The sequence below is a fragment of the Mobula birostris genome, chromosome 3 (assembly GCF_030028105.1).
Source record: "Mobula birostris isolate sMobBir1 chromosome 3, sMobBir1.hap1, whole genome shotgun sequence".
Lineage (NCBI taxonomy): Eukaryota > Metazoa > Chordata > Chondrichthyes > Myliobatiformes > Myliobatidae > Mobula > Mobula birostris.
Window position 1 is genome coordinate 76,479,781 of NC_092372.1, and position 20,457 is coordinate 76,500,237.

At 40.5% G+C, this 20,457-nt stretch overlaps 1 protein-coding gene across 3 annotated transcripts in view; it reads right to left on the bottom strand.

The window, feature by feature from the left end:
* pcdh7b (protocadherin 7b) overlaps positions 1-20,164 on the bottom strand; it is a 418,393-nt gene extending 398,229 nt beyond the window's left edge. For all 3 annotated transcript variants that reach the window (XM_072252916.1, XM_072252915.1, XM_072252918.1), the window contains exon 1: positions 15,591-20,164. In XM_072252916.1, coding sequence (XP_072109017.1) covers positions 15,591-18,707 — 3,117 coding nt within the window. In that variant the 5' untranslated portion in view covers positions 18,708-20,164. The remainder of the gene's footprint in view (positions 1-15,590) is intronic.
* Between the last annotated feature and the right edge of the window lie 293 nt (positions 20,165-20,457).

Here is a 20,457-nt window from a genome sequence, read left to right on the forward strand (position 1 = left end):
TGTGATACTAATTAAAAGCTTCCAGAAAAGTATCAGAAGAGTTTAAATGATTCACAAATCATTTGGAAACCCACAATCAAAATAATAATCATTATCCTTTTCCTACATGCCACTGTAATTACAACTGATGAAAGCTGCTGAAACCAGACAAAAATTGGTGCTGACTTTTTTTTACAGCATCAAGCTGAGCAGTGGTATTGATCTATTTTGAAGTTTAAAATCCACAGTTATCAAGAATTTTTGATCAAAATACTGAAAATTTCTGAAGTTGCATTTGGGCATGCCTGCAGAGAAGAAAATCCAAAATATTGTCAAAGCTTGTGCAATAGCATTAAACATAACGCAAAATTTCTAACAACTTATTTCAAAAGAACATTTCAAGATAATCTGCAAATATTGACATCAAAGAGAAAGGCCAAATATGAACATTTTGTTGCATTCAGTTTAGAACTGTTACATATGTAGGACAGTATAATAACATAAACCATAAAATTATGACTCAGTAAATAATAGGAAAGTGTGATTATGTAAATATACACTGTACAATTTCTGCATAATTATGTTAAAGGTAGAGTGTTTGTTACAGTTTTCTACGATACAACTTTATTCCAATATTTCAATTACCAGATATAATATCAGCAACTTGTGCCTGTAAACATCAAACAACGATTGTTGGTCTTTAATGCAAGTTAATTTCTGTTCACACCTACATCCAAAATAGAACTGCATGTTACTTGGTGCAACTTATTTTGTGGAAATGTTAATATTATCAGCTCCTAATTTTTAAAAAAATAATTGATTTAAGTAAGTGGAACAGAAGAACATAAGTTGATGTCCAACTGTGCTGTATCCACTTCATGTGCTGGAGCTTTTTGAATATATTCCACAGATGTCACCCTTATCTGGATGCCTCCAAATATAAAGCTAAGCCAAATGTGTAAATAATCAGCTATAACTATAATGCTCTGCAGCACATTCATAATAATACAACTATATTTAGTCAGATGACCAATAAACTTATATACAAACAGTATATATCTGTGTCCAGCTAGGATGTATTTCTCGAACTACATCTCTGTGACTTGTTTAAAGCTGTGGAACCAAACTGATTCCAAAGAGAACATTGGTATGATGTTTGAAATTTAAATTAGATGAGTTCATTACAGAAAATGATCTAATCCATACGCAAGACAATTGATCTCATGCAGTGTACATTGCCTGCTAAGCCAACAATGTCATAATAGGAGTCAATCCATTCATTGCTTTCTGGTAATGTCACAGAAAGTAATTCACTTCAGCTAAGCAAATAATACCTACCAGGTGTTCCTCAAACTAATATTGCATTTCAAGCAATTCAGCTATTCTTTAAGTTTTTTTTAAGTTCAACATTAATAACTAAGCAGAGGAACGAATGCATCCATATATATATCCATATAATATATCCATATACGAAAAAAATCTCTTAAATTTGAAGTTGAGTATTTAATTTCCATCCAGCAAATGTAAAAACATTGTAATGAGGAATAGAACTATTGATACTCAATGATCATTATCATGGAATATCTTTCAGCATTTTCTGCAAAACTACAAGGGCTCCAAAATGATTAAGTAAGATTTAGAAATAGCTTTTTTTTTAATTAATCAATACTAGAATTACTAAGGACAATGCTATTATATAAACATTTTTGATTCCTGCCACTAAGTTTCAAATTTATCACTATATTGTTTAGTCAAAATGAGCCTCAAATTCCATTAGTTCTTCCCTGAGATATTCTATCTAAGTCGTTCTCAAGAGATGGTGTATCCAGAGACGCAAAGGTGGGAAAAAAAAATACAACAAATATCAAGAGAGCCCCCACAGACGACATTTGATCTTTTGTATTCCAATCGTGAAGATAAGTAGAAATTATTAGCCTTGGAGAAAAGAGAGAGGATGATGAATCTAAGTTCTGAGCTTCAGTCTGCAACAGAAAATAAAACATAGAACAGTACGAGAATAGTATGAAGGGCATTGTGTCGGCTCTTCAGCCCATGATGTTAGCCAACATAAAGCTAACTCTTCCCTCCCACATATCTCCTCATATTTCTCTGAATTCATCTCCATTTGCCACTTCTCAGTCCAGCTCTGAATTCTATCAATGTCCTATTGTAACATATAACCTTCTACATTATCTACAACACCACCAGCCTTAGTATCATCATTAAACTTACTAACTCACCCCTATCTCAGCCACTTCACAAAGAGCAAGGTTCCCAGAACAAATCCCTATGGAACACCACTAGTCACCGATACCTGGCAAAATACAATTACTATCTGCCTTCTGTGGGCAGCTCATTTCTGAATCCAGTCAGCCAACTCTCCCCAGATTCCATGCCTCCTGACTTTATAAATAAGTCTATCATGGGGAACCTTTGTTAATGTCTTACTAAAATCTACATACACCTCATCCACCACTCTACATTCAATCTGTTTTGTCCTTTCTCAAAAAAAAATCAAGCAGGCTCATGAGGCAGGACCTGCCCTCACTGCCATGCTGCCGAACTCTAATCAGACCATACTTCTCCAAATACTCATAAATCCTGCCTCTAAGAATCCTCTCCACCACTAATGCAAGATGTACTAGTCTATAATTCCCAGGATGATCCCAATTATGTTTCTTAAAGAAAGGAACAGATCAGGAAGAAGGTTAGTGATTTCAAGTGTCCTTAAAGACATATAAAATGGAACAAAATCATCAAACTTTACAGAACACATCACAGATACATACAACTGCACGGAGCATGGACATGCCGGAAATGAGGTGCAGACAACAAGAGAATTTCAGAGGCATGGAGCAGTTATGAGGTAGATATCCAAAAGTCTGAAAAATCATGTACTTGGCAAATAGGAACACGAGAGAAGTGAGGAGTTCTGACCAAAATAATTTAAATTTATGATCCTTGTAAAGTTTTATTCTACTCATCTTTATTTGTGCTCAAACATTTTTGGCATAGCAGTGAGAGAGATAAAAAGAAAGAGGCAAGGGCGTGGTGGGGGGGTAAAGAGAGAGGGAGAGAGGGAAGGAGTGGGACACAGAGAGGTAGGTGTATAAAGAGAGGAAGGTTGAAGATTGTGTTTTGAAAACATTAAGAGAATGGAATTATTTTCAATTTATGTGCCAATAAATTAACTGAAATAGCATAGATAGCAGCATGGTTCCATTTGCTTACATAAGTTTATTTTTGCCTTGCCTTCTGATGATTCTTAACACTTAATTGCAGTATGAGTAAAAAAAATGTTTTGTATAGATGTAAGAGTGAAATGAATACAAACAAATATAAAGTTTCTTGTCCTGTTTATGTCACTTAATGAAAAAATAATTAAATGACGTTTCGGAATTCTTTTCAGTGTCCCTAGTTTTCAATATTTTTATAGCACACGAGTGAAGTAATGTCCGTGAGGACAAGAAGTTACACTCTCAACACAAGTAAACATTGCCACATTTTAATTTACAAACAATAATAAACTATCAAAATATAAAAACAGGAAAAGAAATAGATCAGTCAGTTTGCCTTGCGAACCTGTTCTATAATTCAATAAGGTCATGACTTAAACTACTTTCCTGTCCTCTCCCCATAGCTCACAGCTCCTTTGTAATGCCAATGTCTAACAGTCTGTGCCTTGAACATATTCAGTTACTTTGTCTTTACCTCAATGAGGTAAAAACTTCCAAAGGTTTAAAATCCCTAAAACAATTTGTTATTCATAGATATCTTAAATGTGTTACCTCTTATTTTGAAACTGAGCCTCCAGTTCTAAATATCCCCACGAAAAAGAACAGCCTCTCACCATCTACTGTGTCAATGCTCCCTGAAATCTTATGTTTTTTCTAAGCTTTAATGGCTGTAAATTTATTCAAATCAACCTCCCTTCAAACACCAGTGCCTTCATTTCACTCACTTCACCACCAGTACACAACAGCAGCATTTTGTTCCATCCACTGGATACACTGCAGCAACTCATCAAGACTGTTTAGACAGTGCCATCTAAACCCACAACCTCTACCAACCAGAAGGGCAAGGGCAGCAAAAGCTTGGGACCAGCACTATCTGGAGATTGTCCTCCAAGTCACATGTCATCATCATTTGAGAAGATATCACCATTTCTTCAACATTGCTTATGAAATCCTGGAGCTCTCTCCCTAAGGCATGACGGCTGTACCCCCACCTCAAGAACTGCAGTGGTTCAAGAAAGCAGTTCACCACCACCTTCTCACGAGCAAATTAAATGCTGGCTCAGAATGAATATAAAAATGCAAATACTGTATATCCTTTTTAAAATATAGAAACCAAAACTGTATTCTGCACTGTAGATACGGACTCACAAGCTCCCTGTAAAGTTGCAAAAAACTTCCCTACCTTTATACTTCCTCCAGTAAAGGTCAACAAAACCATTAGTCTTCCAAATTACTTGCTTAAAATACATGCAGATGTGTTCAGGTTCATGCAAAGTCTTACAAATCCCATTATACCACAACATTTTGCAGCCTGGAGTTAAATAACCTCACTTTTTCTCACATTGTATTCTACCTGCCAATTTCTTGTCCCTTCAGTTAACCTACCTGCTTATAGGTTACGTAAGCCCTTCTTTAAATTTGTCACTTCATCTACCTTTGCATCATCAGAAACTTGGTCCCCTTATCCAAGCCATTAATATAGGTATGATCCCGTAAGATGGCAGCACGCATGGTCACACAACCACTCTGGGTCAACCAAAGATATAATTGTTCATCCTTTATGTCTTTGTTACGATTGCACGACACTGCTGGTTATCAAGAACATTAAGTACTGCAAGTCTACGCCACTACCGAGTTACTGATAGTGGAAGAGCTGGACTTGGTGCCAACAGTGTTGCTGCCTGCAAGAGGAAGGCATTGGAGTTGATCCACAAAGGCGGTGTAAAGTCTAACAAATGGACTGAGTGATTGTCTTGGACATTTTTCTTGAGGATGCGAGATCCTGTCGGACAAATGTAGAATACTGGTTCACTGATGAAAGGGAGCAGCTTGTCCTTGGTTGTAGTGTGAACTAGGCCCTCAAGGTATGGGGTCGCCTGTTGCAGCCATCCAGGAGAGACATGCCGGAGGCAGCATGGGGGACAGCAGAGATACAGCGGGTGTGCTGGAGTCCATGCAGGGTTGGGGGCTGGCCCCTTCCTGTAAGTGCTGCCCTCTAGTGTTCATTCAGAGGAGGACAAGCTGGATTGTGCTCATCTGTGGGTGCACTAATGCATGATGCTGCTGACCACATCCATACACCATTAATCTACAGGACATGACACTCAGCTATGTTATATGTTTTTGTGTGACTGTATGTTTACTGCTATCTTAAATATGCTGCATGTGCCTTGTGTCCTGTATAACTACTTGTACTTTGTTTTGCACCTTGGTCTCAGAGGCACGCTCTTTCAGTTGGCTGTATTCATGGACATTCATGTATGGTTGAATGACAATGAAACTTGTACTTGAAATAGGTGAAGTCCAGCACTCATCTTGTGATATTCCACAGTAGTTTAATTATAAATAGCACTATATTGTATTATGATACTGAAATCCTTTTCTCCATCTATTATTTCTGGCACATGGACTCTTATAACCAGAGACAAGTGAAATAGTGACTCACATTAAATCAATAGAAAAATATGCTTATTATCAGATTGAATGTCGAGAGCAAGAACCTTTACGTATCTATTTATACTTTACATTGCCTTCTCTACCACAGTAACAAAAGCATCATGAATAACAGTATCAGACAACATTGCTGTAAAGAAGGGAGGGGGAAGTGAATTTATAGGTGCCAACTAAATCCCTGAATCAAGTATTACATTCAGACCTCTACCAGTGGTTAATTTCTACAAGCCAAGAAGCTAAGAAGACTTGAAAGAAAAGTTAGCATATCAAAACCTGTAAGGCACAGAAATATAGCCTACTGTGAACTAAAGGCTTTTCTTTAAAGTAAGCTATCGAAACAGGTTTTGTTAACTAGAAAACTGTGTAATAGTACCAATTATAATAACGTGACGCCACCTGTTGGCAAGATGGTACTCTGATTCAAGCCTGCAACAGTAAGCCCCCTTGTCACCATATTCTACATCTGACAAAAGAAAATGCCACCAGCAATATAACCTTAGCAACATTATTCCCAGGACATCTTACCATCATCAAATAATGGATCCAAGCAATTTCCTCCAGAAAGTATACTTTAATTATAACTTTTCTGTCATATAATTTAAAAAAAATATGATCTTCTATTCTTTAAAAATTAGTACAAACTGATACATTTTTCTCCTTAAAGATGACTCTAACAACAATTTATTAAATGGAACAAATGAAACTCTTTCTACTTTCTTGTATTATTTTGACATTCTTGATTAACATATTCCTAGAAATGAACAATCCAGTATTTCAAGAATTATTTAAATTAATGAGGATGTTATCTAAAATCTTTGTTGCAGTATAGATCAAATCGGTTCATTTTAATATTCTGGAAATAGATAGTATTAATACAATTATTATTTTGTTAGAAAATATAATGAGTAAATTTTACTACTTCCTGCTTTAAAAGAGCCACAATTAATGTATCCTTATGTACAACATCTACTTATTATTAGTGTTTTTAAAGTAGTGAAGAATGTCAAATCAATATTCTACAATCTTTGCTTTCTTTAAATGCTCAGCATTATGTAAAATTCTACTTTTGTTAAGTAAAAACACGGGAATTCAATGTGATGAAATAAAAAGAGCATACAGTATATTACACAAAATGTTTTTCTTTAACTAGATTCATTTGGAAGGTTAAACAGCTTCCTCAAATTTATTCAGGTCACTCTTTTTGTATATTCTAATACAAGCAAATGGGATCAAAATTAAAGCTGATTTTGGCTATAAATTAAGGAATCAGAAATGAACAAAAACTAATGGACAGAAGCAGAAAGATTAAAAAGCAAATGAAAATGCAAAACAAGGACTACAAAAATAATTGGAGAAACAAAAAGCCAAAGATACTGAAAAAATTGGAAACTAAACACTGACATTGATTGTTGTTGAGAAATGTAAAGCTGCCAATACACTATTTTAGTCACCACTTCTTTCTTTCAAACAAATGGCTGCTTTCTGGGCAAGTTCCTGGATTCCTGAATATGGACACTCTCAGAACAGGTCTTCAAATATGTTCTTTAACAATGGAGAGGCATGACGAGATCAGATTCAAGGTAACTTTTTCATTCCTAAACTGGTGGGGAGGGGGTTAACGATTGATTTATTGACCTGAATGGTACGTTAATCTAAAAGAAGGAATTCTAGAAGTGTTGTTTATAAGGAAACATTTATAACTCTGTTTCAACTTGGGCACCAATGCAAAGAGTATTCAAATACTGTAATTAATATTTCAGGCATTACTCTAAACTGCCATCTATTTATCATGTAGTTTGTCATTACCTCCAACAATAGCTGAAATAGAAAGATGTTAAATTCTCTCAATTAAATTTTTATCATACTTATTTGAGTTTGCAGCTAGGTGGCATATAATCCTCAGTGACAAAACTTCAATGTTTGAATTTGCCTATTTGTCTGTTACTCAAATCAGTCTCCAGCATCCAATCAAAACTCACCACATTGACCCAAGGATATGCAGAAAAGCAACTTCTTCATCATCATCTTATTATTCTTCTTAGGCAAGCACTTGATTCAAGAATGACTACTTCCACACTGATTGTGTTGGCTCTGAGCTGATTGATGAGACCAAGGTAAGAATTATAGATTCTTCTACAAATAGCGCAGGAAGTTCCTTGTGTGCCAAGTGGAGGAAGAGTCAGTGAAGTAGCACTCTCCTTCCTTCCTTTATACTGGGTTTCTATATCATCTCAATGTGTAGTCTTGGTTCCCAATACCATCCTGAATATTCTTTCTCTATGTTTATTGGTCATGGTTCAGGGATTCCCAGAAATCGATAGGGTGGTTACATTTCTTCAAAGACACTCTGATAATAGGCTCGAATTATTTCCTCTACCTGGTTCTAACATTTAACTGTCATTCATTCTTTGGGGGCACTTTTCTGTTTTCACGGCTGGTTGCAAAGAAAAAGCATTTCAAGATGTATATTGTACACATTTCTTTGATATTAAATGTACCATTGAAACCTTTGATTTGCTCTTCCCATTACGGAGCTCAGAATAGAGTGAATACTTCAGGAGTTTGTCGTTAGGCATACAAATACAGTATAACCTGTGCAGCAGAGCCGAGTGACCATATTATAGCTCCAACAGTGCGGATGTTGGCCATGTAGTGATTTGCTTCCCAAAGCAATGAAGAGACTTAGCCAATACTGAAATATACAGAACATTGTGTTGCTGATTTCAATGAGATCTACAGTGATAATGCAGTTAATTGAAAGCTCAAATCCACATACAACTGCAATTAATTTGCAGAACAAAATGTGAACAAATAAAAGAAAGTTATACTGTCTACTCACTTTTATGTTTTATTGAACACAATTCTTCAATCAGTAGACATGTAACCTCCAAGAATTATACATTTCAAGGCTTTTACAGTTTTCTTTAATGTTCTAATAATGTGTTTTTCAATTCCTAAATGTAAGTTCCTGATAGTGCCTATGAATATTTAAGTGAAAGGTTAAATTTTTTTTTAAATTCATCACCACTGGGCACACTTGTAGGGGCCTTGTTGGAAGTAGCATACTCAAAAAACATAAAGACTAGGTTTATTTAGTATTGGTTACAGCTATAATTCAGTGAATAAATGGCAAAAAGGGAAGACACTCAAAGCTGTCATACATTCTTTTTCAAAGTATGGTATACTGTACATTGATATAAGCTGAAGCAAGAGCTCCACAGGAGGTTATAGAGCATGTGTGTAACCCTAAACTTACATTTCAGCAGAAATCATTTGCTTTTTACACTAGTTTCGTCACTGCAATAGAAATTTAAAAAGACAACTTAAGTTAAAGTTCCATTTAGATATGAATCAACTTTGGTTCAACTAAGCGAGTATATCATGTTAACCAATTCAGGGAAAGTGAGGGTATAATTATTCTTTCTGTAATACAATAGCAGAATTTCAACTAATTAAATTATGTATATCCAATGAAATACCCATCTAACTACAAGAATACACACCTGCCTAATTTGTCTAATTGGATGATTTTCTTATTTATCTTTATGTCTAAGGTAAATTTCCAAAACGTTACTTAGTAGCTCAAAGAATGTATATCATCAAAGTTTATTTGATGTTTTTGTCTGGTAATATAGCTGCATAAAATTTTCAATTTATTTGGAACAAATATGATTGTTAAGCTTTGGCCTTGAGAAAACCGATTAACAAATAAACCTGTTGTAAGATGATTACCATGTTCAAAGCCATTTAATGTGAAAACTCATATAATACATACTGTTTTGACCTCCAGTGTCATGGTCCCTTCCGGCAATCTCCCACTCTACTATTTACCTAAAGAATTGGGCCTCAATCCCCTTGTTTAATTTCCAATCATTTGCAGGTTCCACTAACTACACACACCTGCTTTCCATCAGCAAATGCAGGATAAAGACCCTGTGATCACAACAAGGAGCTGCCAGTTTGTTGGTCAACTCTGGTGTGAGTAATGTTGTTTCATGGTTCTTAGGACTGTCATTTTTAAGTCTAGCATCATTCCTGGATTCTCTCCAAACCCAAGACTTTGGGTAAAGACTCTCCTGGAAATGATTCCACACTTGCTATGGCAATAATGCCTCCTGGCTCTGCCTCTGTGCTCTGTACTCTGGTTTGTCCACTGCCACACTTGTGTAACATTGAGAGGTACAGCTTATATTGTATGAGTATCACTCTGATCTGCATAGCACAGGGATGGAATGTTGTGTGTGTGTATGATCTTGATTAACACTGATTGTGAGCATAATCAATAGTATTAGTATAGGTAGGTGTGTGATGACTCTACTGAATTTAATATTTCTTTTACTTTCTACAGTTTGAAAAGTTCTCAGTAAAAATCCTAAAGAAGGCATCCATCTTGGGTGATTTTTGAGAAAGTGCTTAACTCCCTGCTTAGATCTGTACACATACAATGCAAAGGCAAAAGAGTGAAAAGATAACCTGTCTTCAAAGACATCACCTGTGGACTGGCTACAGATCTGAATGCCACATGCTACCATATCAGTTTCTGACCAGGGTAATATTGATCACCAACCCTTGGAAGTCAAGTCAGAATGTGGGTCTTTGCAATGCTCAAGCAAACCACAATTAGCAAACTTGCAGCATAAGCCTGTGCCACAGATGAAGCGACAAGAATAAAAGCAGGCTATAATCATGAAGTCCAAATGCAAATGGAGAAAGCTCTTATAGACATAGAAGAAGCACATATAGACATGGACCAAGCTAATGTAGAGGCTATATTGTGTGTAGTCAAGGAGGAGCATGAAACTGAAGCTGCCTTAGCAGAGGCAAAGGTGCATAAAGTAGCAGCTGATTTAGAGAATGGTGGTAACCTTTCTGGGAAGATGACTGAAGAATTGACTGTTGGTGCAAGCCTTCTAATATGATGTAGTTGAATGAAATCAAAGTTCAACATTTGAAACCTGCAACATATTGTTGTCTTTCACCAGCACCATCTTGAACTCCTTTAAAAAGATAGGAACCAGCTTCCTGTCATGCTCCAGATCAAATTTTTACCTAGTCCTCCTCAATATGCACCCTCTGCTTCAGATTCAACCCCAAAGAGGAACCTTCATTGAAAGTAGAATTTGAGAAGTAGGCAAGGTCACCAACTTGGAAACACATGGTTGGGGTGTTCCCCACTTAATTAGAGCAGACAAGTGCAGAACAGTGCACCAAATTCATCAGTGGCTCACCATTCAACAGGAGTTAACACAAAACCAGCTACACAGCCCTCACTCTCTGCATCAGGCTGTGGTGATGCATCACCATGGGGCAATAGTTTCAGTGAGATATTGAAACTGGCCAGAGAAGCCGTGAGGCAGAGTCGGTCCGAATAAGGACAAGACAATCATGCAGAAAGTGGTGGTGGAAAACCTAGAGAGGATAGTGAGGAGAACTGGGGAAACAGTAACAACATATTGCAGAACACAGATGGACACATGGTGCAGCAAGCACCAGTGGACTCCAGGAAAATAAGCTAAGAATCCATTGTCACTTCATTAGTATTAGACCCAGATACAGCTGTAAATTCAGGGCCAGCACCTTAATCTATTATTGGTTCTAGCAGCCACACACAGCTGAGCATCCATCAAATGTAGCTACTTCCTCATACACTCTAGGTACACTCAAGAGCATCAGTAGTTGCTGCAGGAAGAGCAAGTGGATTTGTTATGGATTTGTTGTGGATGGAAGGTGGTCTTACCCTGCCAACCCTCATTGACGGTGATCAAAAGGGATGAAGTCCCAACTCCTGAAGCTGCATTTGGATATTCACACCTTAAAGACATGACTGACAAGATTCCCCCACTTGACTCTTCTGAGATTCTCCTGTAGATTGGCAGAGACACAATCTGTGCACATAAGGCACTGTATGTGAGCAGCACAATAGTCGCAGCAGCTTATGCCCAATGAGATCTGCCTTCATGGTACACTTTAGCTGACTGTCAGCATTTAAGACCAATATCTTTGAGAATGGAAGTCCTTTCAAACCCTGTAAGAGTGGTATCTATAGGAAAGAGACAATTGTAAGAGTAGCCAAAGACAGCCACTGTGTTTGACACATTTGTAAGCAACCTCTCACCACAGAGCAACCAAATCAGGCAAAGGTTAGAATCTTTCTTGTAGTTCAAAGACAGGTGTATGGAGAGGAAGTGCAGTGCTTTACAAAGCAGGAACCTCCTCAATCCAAAGTTACCCTGGTGAACTCTGTCCCTTTCTTGACTTTGAGAGGCTATTGCGAGTTGGAGGATATATTAAGAGGGCACAACTCAATTCAGAGGTGCATCACCCACTCATCATTCTGGGTGAGTACTGTGTCACTACTCTGCTCATCAGACATTTCTACCAGCAAGTATGTCATCAAGACTGACATTTTTGAAGCAAAAGCATTTTGAAAATTGTGTAGTAAGACTTCCCAAGATCAGTCTCTGAGACTGTCTTTCATTTGCTAATGATTTAATGAAATGATTATCTTTTAGTTTCAGTAGTTAAGTTGACATTCCATGGATGCCAGGCAGGGAGAGTTCTGGCCTTTAGAAGTGCAGTTTGTTCTATATTAACATCACTTATTGTAGGTAAAGCAACACACATCAAAGTTGCTGGTGAACACAGCAAGCCATGCAGCATCTCTAGGAAGAGGTACAGTCGACGTTTCAGGACTTGACGAAGGGTCTTGGCCTGAAACGTCGACTGTACCTCTTCCTAGAGATGCTGCCTGGCCTGCTTCGTTCACCAGCAACTTTGTGTGTTGCTTGAATTTCCAGCATCTGCAGAATTCCTGTTGTTATTATAAGTAAACTTTGGTTTTCCTATCATTTCCTGCACAAGCATCCACCTTCACTCCTCTATTTGCCCTTGACGCAGCAATCCTAAACCCTAATCTGTGAATCTTAAGCTTTCTTACTACAGGTAATCATTTAGTAGATATATTTCAAAGGAAGTACATTTATCGTTTATTATTAAGTTATCACTGCACCATGAGTTCACTCTGCTCTACGCAGTATCATTATTGTGTTCATTACCTAGGTTAAAAATGATCATGAGAATAATTGACACCATAGTATATTCCTGCATGTGACAATTCTGTATTGAATTTAATGTCTTTTACTTCACTTTCTGCAGTTTCACAACTAAGTTCTCATTAAAACCCCTGAAAAAGTTTCCATCTCTTTTTGAGAAGTTCTTAAATTCCCTGCCTAGATTTGTACTCGTGCATTGCAAGGTCAGTAGATATACGGCTTTTCTTCTGTATTGCAAAACTTCAAAAAAATATGGATATACTCACTAATACAAATTAAAAGTGATACCTAGATCTGTTTCCTTAATCTAATCAAAAGTTGTTTAATACAGCATTACAATGCAAAACACAAATAGGACAGACTTGAATTACAATTTGTGATTAGAATTTCTCACAATTGTCTTAAAGCTCATTTCATTATTTTTATGTTGAAAGTCTCTGCGGTAAGAACACCACAGTAAATTTACTTAACATGAAAACAGAGAAATAAACACACAATGCACAACATTCATGTATTGAAAGACTGCGACTTACATCAAATGCATATACAAAGGTGCTATTTTGACCTCAATTGCCCTGCCACAAATTAAATTAATAAATAAAGAATGCAAATTAGTCATACAACTGAATTTTGGTGTTTGTATAAAGGGCTTCATTATGAAGTATGACTTCTATTTAGTTAGTTCTACATTTAACATAATTTCTAATTGATAAAAAATGTGTAACTACTGTGACATCTGGTTTCTATATAAATGCAACAAACAACTTCTTCTATGTATAGCATATTCCAACTTGATAAACATCCCAAGGCACTTCACAGCAGGACCACCATGCTGCATTTGAAACTGAGTCAAAGGAGAATATCAGGGCAAATGACCAAAAGTTTGATCAAAGAAATAGCTCTTATGGAGTATCTTCAAAGATTTAAAAAAAAAAGGGATAGAGAAACAAAGAGATTTAGCAAGAGAATTGCAGATTGTAAGGTCTTGGCTGCAGAAAAGCAACCATCAATTGTGAACTAAAGCCAGGACCACATAGAAGGCCAGAATTGGAGAAGTGCTGATATTCCACTGCCACAGGACTGAAGGAGAATACAGGGATAAGGAGAGTACAGCCATGTAGGGATCTGAGAACAAAGTGGGAATTTTAGAATTATGACATTATGCAACTTGGGACTAATGTAGATTAATGAGCACGAGAGATGATTTAAGTGGACTTCTTGCAAATAAGGACACCACAGCTGAGTTTTGGATATTCTTAACGTTGTGGAGAATATAGAACATGTAACATTGGCTAGGAGTCAGTTAAAATCATCAAGTTCACAGGTAACAAAGGCACTGACAAGTACTTCTAGTGGTAGCTGAACTGAGGCAGGGCAAATCAGGCAATGTTTTAGAGGTGGAATTATGTAGACTTGGTGTTGCCAGCAGGTTGTGGTCAGAACTCAGTTTGAGGTCAACTATGACACCAAGTTTGTGCACAGTCTACTTAAGACTCTAGGCATCTTGCAATTATGAAATGGAGTCAGTGGCTAAGGAACAAAAACAAACTGACGCACACCAAAGACAAGAAACAAATTCAGAAGAGCAATAAAGCTCAGATGTTTTTTCTGTAGTTTGTTCTTATTAGTTTAGGTTATGAGAGACTGACCTACAATTCAACACATATTTACAAAAACTAGCAAATCACAAAATTCAATTTCTGAAAACAGTAAGAACTTTAAAAGCATTCGTATCAGTGTAGTGTCAGAATTCTATTTTAAAGTGTTTAGAAGAACATTTAGAATGTTACAAATGCTCGAATAGCAATATAGAACTTATAATAAGGTCTGATTTCAAACATTCCCAAAAAACTGTGGAAAAACAAAATCATTTTAAAACTTTCAAGGTTACAGAAATATTTCTACATGATAGTACATTACAAACTACTTTATACAAAGTATTGAAACTTTGATTAATGGTGTCCACTTGAAGTTCATAGAAAACTAACTAAGCATAGATAGGTATTCTCAGATCCTAATGAAGTAGTTAAATTGTATCAATCACCAACATCTTTGATATTTTTGGTAAATTAAACTAATAAATGTCTTCCCTAAATGCTTATATGGTAATAAGATTTCAAGGTCTAACATATGAATGCCGCTGTATATGGTCTCCATCCCAGGATATCTGAGCTGCAGTTCTACAGTTATTAAAGCATCATATGTAGCAGCTTTACTGATCTATATAATGATAAATACATGAAGACAAGTATGTTTATAAATGTAAAGAGAAATCCCTAGAGATTGTTTTCAAAATGGCATCCATATTGCCTGAATTTTACCAGCAATGACTGCGATATGATTAAACGTTAATGTTCCAAATACCAACAATTTAAAGAAATCTCCACAGATAAATTTTCTCTCTTACTTGGTTACCTTGCACCTGATGAATAGCAATACATGAATGTGTATTTGTCAAGGTAAGCTAGATCTGTGAGGAAGTGATTTTCTTTGACTTGGAGGGAATAAAGAGGCAGAAAAAGAAAAGAAAACCAAGCACAAAATGAAATTGAATACAGTGACATTACACAAGCTAAAGTCCCCAAACAGCACACTTACAAATGCCTGAAGGTGTTTAGTTATTTTTACCTTCGCATTTATCTATTCACCTGCATAAATGTAGGATTTCAATTATTCAAAATTAATACAGCTGAAATTGTAAAAATTTCTAATTCTATTTTGTAACAGTACAGGCTTATGGAAATCAATTATGAAAGCACATACATCATTATAAACATTTGCATATATCAACAAATGAAAACAAGATTGTGCATTTTGATTTCTTTCCTCTGAGCACTGAGACATTATATTGGTAATTATTGCTTCTTACCTGCTTGCTGTACTTGTTATTGGTCTGACAGCTGTATTCCGAGCAATGATCTGATTCAATTGAGATGTTATCTCCTGTGCCTACGAAAGTATTGGCCGGTGGGAGTTCTTGCACTGCCTGATGTTTCTTCCCTGCAGTAGGTGATTGGGGGTGAAGCTGAACTGTTGGCAATGGAGAGCTGGATTTGTAATGCCTTCCGAGATCAGGACTCCCTGGTCCACCATTCATGGAGTGATAACATCCCATGCCAGGACTCTCTGTAAGCTTCTCATGCACACTGTCATATCTCTGTCCATTTGGTTTTGATGCTTCCACAGTCACAATGCTACTGTACAGAGGTTGTTTGGCCTTTTTGTTCTTTTTGTCCTTTCTGGGTTTCTTAGACTTGTCATGCTGTTGGGGTGTGAAAAAGTCTTCAGGATCTTTTTTGCCAGCCTCGTATCCATTCTTGCTTTTTTTTGGTCTACAATATCTTGCCAAAACTACAACCAAGATGATTAAAATCACTGTCATGACACCAGCAACAACTCCAATAACAATGCTGAGTCTTTGTTTGCTCATCTCATAATTTGGGTCACCTGCAATATCTTGTTTCAGGGAAGTGCGGAGACTCCTTGCTATCTGAGCCTCCACTATGGTAGCATTGGAGACACTCTCATTCACAAACACATGAACCATTGCAGTGGTGTATTGGGAAGGCTGGCCACTGTCATTAACCTGCACCACTAACCGGTGCAACCCATAGTGCTTCTGGGTTAGCTTCCCCACCAAGGAGATGACTCCACTGGCAGAATCAATCTCAAAAAGTTTAAAGGGGTTTCCTCCAACAATGCTATAGTTGAGGTCAGCGTTAATGCCAGTGTCACTGTCTGTGGCCAGAACTGTGGCCACAACTGTCCTTAAGTTACTGGAGGGAGGCAGCAGGGTGTAAGATGCGTTCTTGGGGAAAGTGATGGTGGGCGGATTGTCATTATCATCCATGACATACAGCGATATCATAGCTGTGGAGGATTTCGGGGGCTCTCCTCCATCCACGGCCTTCACTTTGAAAGAGTAGGTGGTCTGCTGTTCCCTGTCGAAGGAGATGGTGGAGTAGATGGTACCGGTGTCGTTGTCTATGGAGAACACATTATTGTCCTCTTCAATGAAGAGACTCATCTCGGCGTTCTTGCCCTGGTCGGCGTCCATTACAGTCACCATGCCAACCGGGCTGTTGGGCGGCAAGTTCTCCTTCACGTAGAAAGTGAAGAGGTCCTGCATGAAGCGGGGCTCGTTGTCATTAGTGTCCTGCACCTGGACCACCACGGTGGCGCTGCCCTGCAGGGACGGGGTGCCGCGGTCCCGAGCCATCACTCGGAACTCGTACCGCTCCGTCTGTTCCCGGTCGAGCACCAGGTTGGCTCGAATGGCGCCCTTGACCGGGTCGATAGAGAAAACGCCGGCGGCCGCCGCGTCCAGCGAGTAGCCTAGTTCGGCGTTCTTGCCGTCGTCGGCGTCAGTGGCCACCACAGCGGCGACCAGGTCACCGGGCAGGTTATTCTCAGGGATGGACAGCCGGTAGACGGCCCGCGGGAAGATGGGTGGGTTGTCGTTGACGTCCGCCACTCTAACCAGCAGGGAGTTGTTGCTGGACAAGCTGGGACTGCCCGAGTCCACGGCCACGATTACTACAGAATATTCCCTTACTGACTCGTAGTCCAGCGGGGCCGAAGTGTGCAGGAAGTACTTCTTCTTCCTCGGCTGCTGTTGCTGTTGTTGCTGCTGCTGGTCGGTGTCGGTCTCACTGGCCGGCCTCAGCTGGAATGGCACGTCTCCGACCACTGTGCAGGTCACGGCGCCATTCTCGCCCTGGTCGCGGTCCGACACTTGCACCAGAGCCACCGGTGTGTCCACCAGCACGTCCTCGGCCACGCTGGCGGCGCCGTCGCGCACCACGATGCGCCCGATTTTGCGGATGTCAACAAGCGGCGCATTGTCATTCTGGTCGCCGATGGCCAGCAGCACGGTGGCCCGGTCCGTGCGGGGGGGTTGGCCCCGGTCGCGAGCCAGGACGCCGAAGCGGAGCTGGCTCACCTCCTCGCGGTCGATCCGGCGCAGCACACTCAACCAGCCGCTGTTCTCGTCCAAACGCAGCAGCCGCCGAGCCGCTTCGCTCGCCCCGCCGAAAGCGTACTCCACCTGACCGTTCACCCCGGTGTCCGGATCGCCAGCTCGCAACTGTAAGATGCGGCTGCCCGCCGGGCTGTTCTCTGGCAGCCTGGCCTCGTAGAGCTGCCGCTCGAAGCGAGGGCTGTTGTCATTCACGTCCGAGATGAGCACCCTCAGCAGGGCACTGGAGGAGCGAGGGGACCGCCCGCCGTCACTCGCCCGCAGCCTCAGCTCGTAGGAGTCGCGCAGCTCCCTGTCCAAAGCCCCCTTGACGATCAGTTGAGGTTGTTTGCCCCCGTCCGGGGTATCGGCCACCTGGAGCTCAAACACATTGTTGCCGCCCGGCCCCGGTTCGTCGCTGCCCCCGCTGGGAGTCAGCTCCTTGCCGCCGTTTCCCCGCGCCGGTTCCAACCCTCGCCTGGATGCCTGGCCACTCTCGTCTTGCAGCTGCAGCAGTTCGTACCGCTCGATGCCATTGGTGCCGAAGTCGCGGTCAGTGGCGGTGGGCAGGAGGTAGAGGGTGCCCACCGGCCGGTTCTCTTCCACGGTCAGCGTGAGCACGGGCGAAGGGAAGGCGGGAGCGTTGTCGTTGATATCGTCCACCACCACCTGGCCGTCGTGAAGGTCGACCCAGCTCTGCGCCGGACCGATCACTGACACTTCGAAGTCGATGAAGCACTCGTTCGCGTCGAAGATGCGCTGGCACTGCGGCAGCTTCTCGCGGTCGATGCGCCGGCCGGTAGTGCTCAGCTCGCCCGTTATGTTGTCGATCTTGAAGTACTCGGAGCCAGACTCCAGGCTGAAAGTCACCTCTCCCGAGCCCGCCACGATGCCCAAGTCGCTGGCCACGTTGCCGATCCGCACGTCGGCTGCTCCCTCCTCGGTGATCCGGTAGCGGAGCGCTTGCTTTGCGCTCACCAGGACGGCGGCGGTCAGCAGCAAAAGCGCCAGTGGTACACAGAAACTCATCTCTCCAAGTATTTTCCCCCTCCACCACCACCACCACCACCTCTCTCCCTCCACAGATTAATTGCACTGAACACGGTTCCTATTGTCCGTTTCAATAGTCCGGCAACACTCAATAAAGTGATCTGTAGAAACACTCACCGGCATCGGGACTCACAGAAACACCGCTTTAGCTTTGACATCCCTCTTCTTCAAACTGACTCACTCTATTCCGGTCAAACGAATGCAGTTTGCGGGACAACGACGCAGAAAAGGAGAAACATTTAATAAAAATGGTCACCTGAATCCGTTTTAGTGCTTGGGACGTGCCTTTTCATTCACGTTGTTCCAAGTTTGCCCTGCATCCGCAGTTGGTGCTTCTTTACCTGCATGCTAGTGGTTACTGTGAACTGTGTGTGCAGCACTCTGAGTGCCCCAACCTTGCTATTGCAGTCTTTCCCTCTCTGCACACTCTTCCCTCTCTCTCTCTCCACCCCCTCTCTCTCTCTCGCCCGTTCTCTCTCTCACACACTCACTCTCTCTTCTCTCCTTCCCCTCCCTTCCCTTCCCCTCCTCTTCGCCAGTTCCTGACTGGCTCGAGAGACAGCTACTGAATAGCGGAAAGAGGTCTGGAACCCAGGCAGAAAGTTGAAAGGGCGTTTGTAAAATTATTGTGAACGCAATCTCTTTCGCCGTGTCCAAGAAGATTAGACAGGAAGGAGTCCAGCAGAATAAGGATTGCAGCTAATGACTTTCTTATTCGTATTCAGCCCAGAGAACCGGTAAAAGGGGGTGAGCTGCTAAGATGCGTCTAGATGCAGATATTCGTCCGGATTGAACGTGGATTGGGAAATCCTGGCTGATAAATCAGAAATCCGAATGAGAGCGAGCTGATTTCACGATGCGGATCTTTAAGGCAAACGGCGTCCGCTAGTGGATAGCTTCTGGATTGAGTCCGGGCAGTGGAATAAACAAAACCTCACCAATTAAAGAGTGATTTGGCTGTCGTACTTTCGCAACAGCAAGTTTTCTGATTCCAAACCCTTGAACTGTATTTAGTTCTCTGACGCAGTCCTTTCTGTGGTGCTGAATCCTCCACTTAAGGGGGGAAAAGTCCTTGTTATTCGATTAGTCTTGGTCTGCTGAGTAGTTCATTGCTATTCCTGCAGCTGAAGTTGGGTTTGCCCTCCCCATATAATTCACCCTTCTGCATTCAGACTGTAGCTGTAGGTTATAGCGCAAATCCGGCTCCAATGCCGATGTTTCTCAAAGGATCGGAGTCTATAACAGAGTGGAAGCAATAACGTCCTCTCCCTCGGGCTGGAGATCTGCAATTCCGACGCTTTCCCTCCTATATCTGCACGTTGTTGGCTGTGGATTCAGGTTAACAGCAGAGTTCCGATTTCTCGCTCCCTCCCTCTTTTGTATGCCATCCCGCTCGGAGTGTGGGTGAATGTGAGAGTTTTCTGACTCATTTGAGGTAGCGTCACCTACACGAGTAAAAAGGAACTGATGCACGGTCAGGAAATGCAGAGCTTCCTTTTTTTCTACATCATCAATCTTTTCCCTCATTTGCTTCATTTTTCCAGCCGTTCTATTCATTTCAATTCAACGTAATTTTCTTCCTGAGCAGATTAGTGGCATTTTAAAATCTTTCCACATACTCTTCCTGTTTTATCTCATGCTGTGCGTTCGGTTACTAGTCTTCCGTCTGAAGCAGCTTCTCGAAAGTAGATTGCTTTTTGTGAAGAATGTATATGTGTGTATTTGCATA